This window comes from Terrapene carolina, unplaced genomic scaffold, assembly GCF_002925995.2.
Source record: "Terrapene carolina triunguis isolate 2854851 unplaced genomic scaffold, T_m_triunguis-2.0 Scaffold84, whole genome shotgun sequence".
NCBI classification, from domain to species: domain Eukaryota; kingdom Metazoa; phylum Chordata; order Testudines; family Emydidae; genus Terrapene; species Terrapene triunguis.
The window spans coordinates 409,818-420,245 of NW_020664435.1; the positions used below are offsets into that span (position 1 = coordinate 409,818).

The following is a 10,428-nucleotide window of genomic DNA, read 5'->3' on the forward strand; positions in this document are numbered from 1 at the left end:
ATTCCCTAACATTATGTAATGGGCAGGTGCTTGTCTGCAAAAAGCATCCACTGTTCTTAACAGGACATCGTTAGCCTCAGCCTCTCTGAAAAGGGAAAAAGGGGGGGGTTGTCATATCAGTCACCCTTGAAACATTTTGAGAAATGGACATAAATGCTCATACTGCACTCATGCCAAAGAAGCACTGATGGCCTCACTAACTAACAGCCCCACCAGGCCATCAACTGATGGGCCTTGAGGCTTAATTGCTTTGTTAGTGGGTCACAGGTCTACAGCTTAACTAATTTTTGGAGTGGAAGCAGGAAAGAAACAGAACACCTGTAAAAGAGATGGACATAAATTAAAAGAAGTGTTTCTTCCTACTATTTCTAACCTGTCATTATAAGATGTAGCAAAACAAACAAGGCAACGTTCCGCGTCAGGTCACATGCTTTACAGAGGCAATGGTTTTGTGTTTGCAGGGCTGTTGTCCCACCTTAAGTCCCAAAAAGTCTCTCTTTGCTGGTAGAAAGTGGAAGCATGTATAAAAGTAACGATCACGCTTTATATTAAGATTCCATTCAGAAATAGCTTATAAATGATTAACAGATGTCTTAAGAAATAGTTCATCAAATTGCTACAGATGATTGTTTTCATAATAAAAACAGTATTTTGGCTAACCTTTCACACATGGGGTGTGTCTTCTTAACACCGGATATAAATTAGGTGCAGACGCCTATATGCACTGAAAAGAAAATAAACCCCTATAACTTTTAATAGGCCTTATTATAAAAATGAATATCAAACAAAAAGTGTCCATTAGCAGAAATATAAAATAGTTTTAATATGAAAGAGAAGGGACACAACACTAATCCATTCTTACAACTAGTGGAAACAGCGGTTTATAATTAACATTTAGCCAGTTTATGCTCAACAACATACTTTCCTTAATGAAAATTACAATCCTATGCAAAATCCTTGGAGAATTATTTAAACACAGACTGTCTTATTTAAACCATTTTTATATTAAAATCACACAAGAGCCTCTAACAATGGTGCATAGAATTTACTTTAAAAAGGGGAAATTTAGGCACTCAAAGAGGTTGATTGTATATATGTACCTTTATCCTATCTTAAAATTGTATTCTAACAGTCACTCTCATCTTCTATAGCCAAGGATCAAAAACAACAGAAGGTTCTGGAAAACATGATTCTGTCATTCTGGTTTAGCAGACTCCAGGATAGTACAGCCAAGGAAAAACACCACACTAGAATCCCCCCCTCACCGCCCCATTTAAACAAGCATTTCTGTGGCTCATTAGCAAATACTCATGCTTCACTTAGAGGCTTTCGAAATTTGCTCTGAAGAAAAACCCTTGGAACACGCAGGCCTTCTTTCCTATTCACAGTTTCTCGTAGCACATACTCATTGACCACTTGCTCATATCCTACAGCCATAAAGAGATGAGACAAGAACTCTACAAGGGAGAAAGATGAAAGGTGGTGTTACTAAAAGTTAGTTTAGACTGTTTTTAAGCATCAGTGAGCATTTATACAAGCATTTGTTTTTAACTACTTAATTACATCCACTTTCATGAAAATCATGAAGGCTTCAAACTTGCAAGCTGCTCTGTGCAGACAGCCACCGACACTTGCACTGAGCTTCACTGAAGTCAATGAGGCTCTGCTTTCATGCAGAGCAGCTTGCAGGACTAGGGCTTTAAACTGGTAACACAATCCTGTTTCCCAAATGGTGTACATTTATCATTTTAAATTGAAAGTTTTCCATTTCCTCTTGTGAATGACTCTGAAATTATTTTCACATTGTGTAGTGGGGCACCACAAAGCCAATGCACCATTTTAAGTCCCGCTTCAACCCCACTTTGAAGATTTCAGTGGTGGACTGGCCTCAGGCTTGCTCTCTACGGAGGGGCAAATAGGCCAAGTTCCCATATTGTAGTTAAACAGAAAAAAAGCAAGGTGGCAAATTGGAAATGTTGATACTACGCCTCCACAGTTCAAACATACTTTCCATATACACATAGAAGAAAACTTTCTTTCCCTAGAGGAGAGAGTGAGGCCTCGCAGACAGGACATTGGACTGGAAGTCAGAAGACCTGGCTCTGCTGCTCACCTGCTGTGTGATCTTGAGCGAGTCATTTCCCCTCTGTTTACCCTCACACTTTTCTTTATCTGTTCTACCTAATTAGATTGGTAGCAAAAATTGTTACTCATTGTTTGTACAGTGCGAGAAATACAGGCTACTGAAATATAAATAATAGATTCTGCCACCATAGGACAACTTCACTCTAATGAAATCAGGCTCTGAGCAAGATCTACACACTCACTCCTCTACTAATTAAAAATAATTTGGGGGGAGTAAAAAAAATTAGTTCTCTGAGAAGGTGAGAGAGACTGATAGTCCTGTTTGAGCCAGGCATATATCCCTTTTTAAAAAGGAACAATCACTGTCTGTATTTGCTCCTCCTTTCACCTCTCTCTTTTCATCTGTTTTATTTCTCTCAGCTGAGAGATAAGGAGGAGAGCTAGCACCTCCTGACTGGCAAGCTCCTCCATGAACCGCCACCAAGTGGTCACAAAGCACATTTTGCTGCACTAGACAATATGTTTCCTCCTGGAAAAACAAACTTGTTAGATCACAATTAAACTCAACAGGCCATTTTAGAAAGAACGGACACTGGTGAATGATATTTTAGAGTTATTTGCTACTGTAGCACAATATACAGGTTGTTTTCATATCACCACAATAAAATGAGACAGCAGGTAATAGCATATTCTTCAAAATTCAAGAAAAAAACTCGACTAAGAATTTCCCATCCAAACACTCAACTGTGATATCTCATTCTCCAAATGCCTAACAAGGCATTGGATTCAAATTTCCATTTCTAGGTTGGCTCCGCCAGTCCCTTCCTCCAACAGCAGAGCTCAGTTTACTACAATTACCAGTATAAGTGGAACTAAACAAGCTATTTGATGAACAAAAATGACCCTAAGAATGCTTGGGTGAAGTTGCATAGCTGCTTGCATTATTTATCTTAAATTTAATCAATATCCTTTAAAGAATAGAAACATCTCAAAAATGATCAATGGAATTGGTTTTATTTTTAAATATGAGCAGCAACTAGGTAATTGACTATGTCATAAAATATCAAAATTATTTACTTGGCTCCAAATTGGTCTCCAAGAGACTTTCAATACTTGATTTTCCTTTAAAGAAGAAAAAAGACTTTTTTCTTTCACAAAGCCCCATAATTAATATAGGGAAGTATTTGTTCTCTAGTGTTCAGTGAGCAAAACTGGGAGTCAAGAGACCAGAGTTACAATCCCAGTTTTGTACAAGACTTTGGGCAAATTGTTTAATTTCTCTGTGCTTCAGTTTTCCTATCCATAAAGTTGGGACAATTATCTTCTTTTGTAAAGCATTTTGAGATCCCTCAATGAAAGACTATATACAGTAGAACCTCAGAGGTACGAACACCAGAATTACGAGCTGACCAGTCAACCACACACCTCATTTGGAGCCGGAAGTATACAATTAGGCAGCAGCAGAGACCAAAAAAAAGAAAAAAAGAAAATACAGTGCAGTAGTGTGTTGAACATAAATCACTAAAAAAAAGGGGGGGGGGGAGGGAGAAGCATATTTTTCTTCTGCTTAATAAAGTTTCAAAGCTGTATTAAGTCAATGTTCAGTTGTAAACTTTTGAATGAACCATAACATTCTGTTCAGAGTTATGAACGACCTCCACTCCCAAGGTGTTCGTAACTCTGAGGTGCTACTGTAAGTATTGTTAATGTCCTAAGATGATGATAATGAAATGCCTTAAAAAGTTATCTTTACTAAAATGTAGAGCTGGCTGAACTTGGAAATAATCTACCAGAAGAGACAGCAGTCACAACTAGTCAAATTATTAGCACAGTGTTACCTCAATGAAAGTTTTGTAGAAGCTTTCCTTCATTCCAGTCATACCTTTGTTTCAAAGCCCACTGACTTCAATGGGTTTTGAATCAGGCTTCATATATGTAAGAACATTGCAAAAAGATTATTATGGGATAATTTCACCCCTTAGTTGCTTAGTGACGTATGAGACTAAATCTTTCCCTAAGCATTTTTCTTTTTCTTTCAGAGTATTGATCTGAATGAAGCCACTGCAGCTAACAAGTTCTAAACCTATGCTGCCATGGCCTATCATGATGGTACATATAGGTAGTTCTGTCAACAGATCAAATTGCTCCTTCAGTCCTGCCACTTTTATAAAATAACCATGTACAGCTGGAAAACAAATTACACCGAGGTTTCATAGTTCATATATGTATCAAGCAACCCTTAAAGGCATAGCAACAATTCACTGAAGCAAGTTTAAACAAAAATCTTGCAGAGAAAAAAGTTTCTATTAAATCTTACCATCAGTAAAGAAATATGATCTTGTCCCATCTTGTCTAACATAAAAGTTTTCTCCAAGTTTGCTGCCAGATTTAAACCTAAGCATTGCATGATCATAGAGCCCGTAGTCTCTAAATAAGACACATTTGCCTGGTTTTAATACCTATCAGATAAAATACAGCTATATCAGTAAAATGGACATAACAAAATTATTTAAAGGAGAGAGAACTTGTAAATTTCTGCAGAAGTGAACAAATGGATTAAATGAGCTAACCCATCTTCACAAAGAAAACCGTAATTAGCCTCTGTCCCATTTGAGTTAAGAAATAAATCTCTATTTTAGAAAACAAACTCTGAAGTATATCAAAACTTAACCTTTATTACTCAGACTATAGCTGATGTGATATAGCAGATATCCTATAATATAAAAATCCAAATATGAACTGCAAATAAAAAAAATGTATGTTGCAAACAGAATGAGAAATCAAAGTTTGAACCTTTCTTCCCAATCAGTAGCCAATATTTTTGGACAACTGTTATCTCAAAATAGTTGTGCATTTTTCAGCTCTTCATATTAGGGCCTGCTCCTACAGGATGCTGAGTACCCTCAATCAGAGTTGAAAAATCGCAGCACTTCACAGGAGGAGATGCTAATGCTCCTCTACTTCTTGTTTGAAGCCTAAGACCCCAGTCCCACACAGACCTCTGTACATGTTTAACTCTGTATACTGTGTGTAGTCCCACTGATTTCAATGGGACTACTCACTGTGTGTAAAGTTATGCACATATGTTAGTGTTATCAGGATCAGGACCTTAATCATTATCAACATTAACACACTACCATAGAACCTTTAAATTCAGATAAAGGAAAAATAATGGTACTTAGTTCCCATCAAAATGCACTGTTGTGACAGTTTTTTTCTATTTTAGTGTGTTAAGATGCTTGGTATGATTATATTATATTATTATTTATTAGATAGGTATAGATAAAAATGGTAACCAAAAACCAGGAGAAAATAATCCTGGTGAACCTAGAGAAAGCAACATTCATTTCTGATCTGACTTTCAGCCAATTAATCAGCTGATTTCCTTTTTATAAAAACGAGCCATAATTGTATTTTCTTAATGGTATTCCTTAAAAAGGCAAAAAGTCATGCTGTAAAAATGGCATCATGTGGTTCCATGTGCTGCGTCTCAAGGACCATACAGCAAGTTTGCTTAGGTTACTTGCAAAAAAGATTTTTCTTCTAACAGCCAGTCCTACAGCAATTTAGATGTCATATTATCAACATGAAAATTTTTGTAATATGAATTTAGTTGTGTTGATGATGCACAAGCCAGAGGAGAATCCAAGTCACTCACTCAGAACTAACAGAAGAAAAATGTAGTCAAAACGTATTTTAGTCCCCATAGTAAGCAAAAGCGAATGTGACTGAATTCATCCAGGGAGTAAAGTACTAACCAAGGAGGTGCCATTTTCACATAGTTTCTTTTCAGAGTGGAATAGTATTCTTGAGTCAAAAAAGACTTTAAAAAAAACCCTAAAACTGTTGTGTCATACTTACACATTTACCTTATAAATATTTTGCAAGGCAAGGTGCATCTTGTCAGGGTGAATGGCAGAAAGCACAAATATTAATGTGGCAACATCCACAGAATCCGCTGGAATATTTTCCAGAAGGTCATCTTTGGTCAGATCACATTGGAATACTTTACATCTCTCAATATTATATAAAGTGTTCTTCTATGGAGTGAAAAGATGTTGCTTTAGTTGAAAGCATTCATTATAAAATTATAAAAGATAAATTTGTATTTTGTGATTATTTTTTTTAACTGGGAGAGCAACAAAAGGAAACACAACTACAAAAGAGCATTCACTCCAAGCTTTCTGTTTACACTAGGAAATTATGTTGGTATAACTTTGTCGCTCAGGGATGTGGAACATCCACACAGCTGAGTGATGGAGTTATACCAACCTAACCCCTGGTGTAGACAGTGCTATGTTGACAGGAAGGCTTCTCCCATCAACATATCCACCAATTCTCGGGGAGGTGGAGTACCTACGCTGATGGGAGAAGCTCTCCTGTTGCCATAGGTAGCATCTTCACTAAGCACTACAGTGGAGCAGTGCACCGGTGCAGCTGTGCTGTGTCATTATTCCTGGGGGAACTCTGCCAAAAAAATAAAAATTCTGCCCACATTTTAAAATTCTGCAAAATTCTGCATATTTTGTCAAAATAACACAATATAATTACGCCAGTGGCCCCGGGGCTGGAGGTAGGATCACTATAGCCAAAGGTTTGTTGAGGATTCTAGAGAGGGTGTACTGTATTGTATAAAAATGAATTGAGTATAAACATGCTATCTGTTTATAATAGGTCTTCAAATTTTCTTGAAAAGAGCCTCTAAGTTTTTGTTTTCAAGATCACTCTGGTTGTCCCTCCTCGCAAAAGATGTCACAGCTGAGTTTATGTCCCAAATCAAATTTTGGTTGTACTGTGTAGTTTACCAGGACATGGATATGTTGGAGGGGGGAAAATGACTTAATTGCTGAATCAGTCTATTATTCTCATTGGCCAAACTTAACATTTAGGAAATATCCAAGTACAACATTCACACTTACTACTACAGTAATATGATTTAATACTAGAAAATCAGGTCCTCAGTGATGATTCAATTCTCTCCTCTTCCATACAGGACAATTTACCATACTTATAGAAGAAAACAAAGCTAGATAATCTGGAATCTGATGAACACAAATTTCTAAAGAAGCACTAAAAATACACACAAATATCACACCAACCTTTACATACTCAACAGCTCTTGGAGAGAAATCACAGGCATAAGCAAAGATATTCAAGTCCTCTTCTAAAAGTGGAAACAAGCAATTTCCAACTCCACAGCCTGCTTCAAGAATGGTCAGTTTCTGATCTTCAAACTATGTGGGAGAAAGAGGCCAAGCATACAGCACATCACTTGTGTTGATCCTCATAGTACAAAGATACTGCTTTTCACATTTTAAAGTTAGGATCAGAGTTTCAGTTATCATCAGTTTAAAATCCCAAGTATCCTTCCACTGGCAATTTGACATTGTGAAGTGTAGGCTTTACTTTATATTACATTAAGTTTCTCTTTAGAAATTACTAAAATCTCATTAGCGATCTACTCATTTCAGCAACAATCAAATTATGCTATCCTCCTTGCCTGGGCCCTTTTATTAAACAGGGTGAACAACAAATACATTTGAATGTGTTTCTAAAATGTATATTTTAATGTATTGACTATCTAGATAGGTGACTTTATAACAGGGTGCTCAAAAGTTTTGCAACTTGTGTCTGCAAATTGGAAGAGAGAGAGGAACTTAGATCTAATTTAGAACACAGAGCAAATATTCTAGCAGTGGTCCCCAAACTGTGGGGCATGCCCCCATACGGGGTGCAGAGAAACATGCGGTAAGGCCCAGGCCAGCCCCCATGGGGATTGGGGAGGGAGCGCCACGCAGCCGCGCTCAGCCAGCTCCTCTCCGACCCGGCTCCAGCCCCGCTCCTGGCTCTGCCTGCAGCCATGGCCCCACTCTGGACCCAGCCACGCCCCTGGCCCAGGCTCCACTCCCATCCCTGGCCCAGCTCTGTTTGAGTCCCTCTCCAACCCCAGGCCAGCTCTGCCTCTAGCCCCTGTTCTGCGCCTAGGTTTGCCTTCAGCCCAAGCTCCTCTGCTGAGCCAATTGTGCAGTAAGGGGGGAGGGGTGGGGAGATGGACAAATTCCATTACTGGTAGGGGGGGAGCGTGACAGGAAAAGTTTGGGCACCACTGTTCTAGAGAGTGGGTCTGAATGTAAAATATACGTCAATTATAAACTATTATTCAAAGATTTCATAAGAGATTCCAACATTTGAAACTTTCAGATGGGTCCTCATGGAGCCTACTCATGGAGATATTGAGGAAAGAACAGGATGAAAAGTCCAATCAAAAAAAATTTCAGTTTTTTTTTTAATCTTAGAAGTCATGGAAGCTATCAACTACACAACACTGCACATTTGACGTATAACAGTGATCTGTCACTGACATCTTATTTGGTGGACTATTAAATCATTTGAAAATAATTAGCAATATTTGCCCCTTTACTTGTAGAACTAGTGTATATGGCTCACCTCCCGGCATGCTTTTAGATCTTCAAACTCTCTAGTTGTCCAATGCCTGTCTTTAAAGAAGTTTGTGCTGTTTCTTTTGTAAAATAGATCCCAGTTCTTCTGTGCATCTTTCTCCAGTTTCAGTTTTTTGAAGTCAGACACCAAAGCTTGATCTCTTGCCAGTTTCTCAGCTTCTTCAGGGCTAAGGATCCTTGCACTGTGCCCTTTCTTTTGGAAAGCACCATCTTCACAAATTGGGGCTACTGAATTCAAGTAATTATCAGATGTGTTTTCTTGGAACATCCTGGATTCATCCATATGAATACAGACAAAGCAGATTTAAAGTGTTTTTTTCCTCAGGTGTATATTTCCATCTTTGATTTCAGACAAAACAATCAAGGCCCTAGAAACATAAGAAATAATGAGAAAGGGGTTATAGTTTGCACTTCTTAGGGACTTTTTGTAACTCACTGTAAGTGCCAGGCTGAGAAAGCACCAAACCTACTTTTCTGAAACCTCCATGAAAGTCCTCCAGCAAAACCAGGCAAGATCAGACTTGACTTTCCTAAGATTTCTAAGATTAAAAACAAAAATAATCAACAAGACACACTTCTGTTCCTCTTATAGATCATACAGAAGCCACAAAAACTGACTACCACCTTGTCCCCACACTATGGGCCTGATTCTGCAACCTGATCCACTGCACCTATTCATGTCCCCAATGATTCCAGTGGGATTCCATGCTGGTGTAAGCACATATTGGACTGGAGCCTTTGTGTTATTTTACAAAAAAATAAAAGTGAGCTACTGACCTCTGAAATTCAAAAACGTAAAACAAAGGGTGAAGACAGCATCCCCATTTTTAGGTAAAAACCAACAATACCTCACCAAAGCAAAAATGTTATATTTTATTTATTTAGTGATGTCATGACATTATACATTCACAAACACAAAGTTTAAAGATGTATACAGAATCAAGTTAAAACAAGGTCAAAATTATTTGGTCAGTTATACAGGATGTCAGACTATTTGATCCCTTCTGGTCTTAAAAAATCTATGACAAAGTTATAGTAACAAGACTCCCAAACCCTGCAAAAACAAAAACCTCACAACTCAGCCTACAGATTCAAAAAAAGTCTGAGTAAACTAATAGGCTTTACAATGTGCTCTGTCAGACAATAAAGAGAAGCAGATACATTTTTTAACAAGACAGACCAAAAACACTCCACATTGATCATTTTCATTGGCCATGTTTACACAAGGAAAATATTAACTAACGGTGTTATACATGATTTTGCACTTAGTCTGAACATGGACAATCTCATTTAAAGACATGTTAGCTGGTCTTAAAGATATTTTGTTTTTAAACTCAACTTGTCCCCATCTCTGCTAGGTTAGGTACTAAGTTAAGTTTATCATCACATTAGTTAACACGTTTACAAACATGATGCCTTTTCTCAGTGTAGACGTGACCAGTGTTAAAGAGAACTCATGGGCCACACAGCTCTTCAGTGCTCACTGGGAGCTTGATCCTGCACGCACAGGGCTGTGCTGTGTCAGAGACCCCCAGCCTGTCCGTCCCCCCCCCGCACTCCCAGACTGCGCCTCCCTGTGTCAGACAGTCCCATCCTGCCCTCCCCTCCCACACACCCCTCTGTTCCCCATGTCAGACACCCCGTCCTGCTCTCTAACACCTCCTCCCCTCCCCCACAGACACCCCCGTCCTGCCCCTGAGACATCCCCAGTCTGCTCCCCATGTCAGACACCCCCAGTCTACCCTCCCCCACAGACACCCCTTCCCTGCCCCCACCCCCAGACACCCCCCATCCCGCGCCCTCCCCGGGGCCTACCCGCGCGGGGCGCGCCCCGCAGCCGGACGGCTTTCTCGGTGACACGCTGCCCCGGAAGGGAGCGGGG

The 10,428-nt window shown here is 39.1% G+C and overlaps 1 protein-coding gene across 3 annotated transcripts; it reads right to left on the bottom strand.

The window, feature by feature from the left end:
- Positions 1-1,260: 1,260 nt before the first annotated feature.
- On the bottom strand, positions 1,261-10,413 carry METTL6 (methyltransferase like 6). Of its 3 annotated transcripts, XM_024194482.2 has the most exons (7): positions 10,362-10,408; positions 9,017-9,085; positions 8,533-8,914; positions 7,185-7,319; positions 5,955-6,125; positions 4,403-4,544; positions 1,261-1,457 (listed from the first exon to the last, which is right to left on the bottom strand). In XM_024194482.2, exons 3-7 carry the CDS (start codon positions 8,827-8,829, stop codon positions 1,309-1,311), a joined length of 894 nt encoding a protein of 297 aa, XP_024050250.1. In that variant the 5' UTR covers positions 8,830-8,914; positions 9,017-9,085; positions 10,362-10,408; the 3' UTR covers positions 1,261-1,308. The 3 variants fall into 3 exon arrangements, with proteins under 3 accessions (XP_024050250.1, XP_024050251.1, XP_024050252.1); XM_024194483.2 differs by lacking the exon at positions 9,017-9,085 and having other exon boundaries at positions 10,362-10,413; XM_024194484.3 differs by lacking the exon at positions 4,403-4,544 and having other exon boundaries at positions 1,329-1,457.
- Positions 10,414-10,428: the final 15 nt, after the last annotated feature.

Bases quoted from the DNA above. Each gene is read 5' to 3' on its own strand.
- METTL6 (XM_024194483.2), bottom strand. From the start codon at position 8,829: ATGGATGAATCCAGGATGTTCCAAGAAAACACATCTGATAATTACTTG. The intron at 6,126-7,184 runs GTTGGTGTGATA...TTCACTCCATAG, and splicing joins GAGCTGTTGAGTATGTAAAG to AAGAACACTTTATATAATAT. The intron at 4,545-5,954 runs GTAAATGTGTAA...TTTATCTGATAG, and splicing joins CCTTGCAAAATATTTATAAG to GTATTAAAACCAGGCAAATG.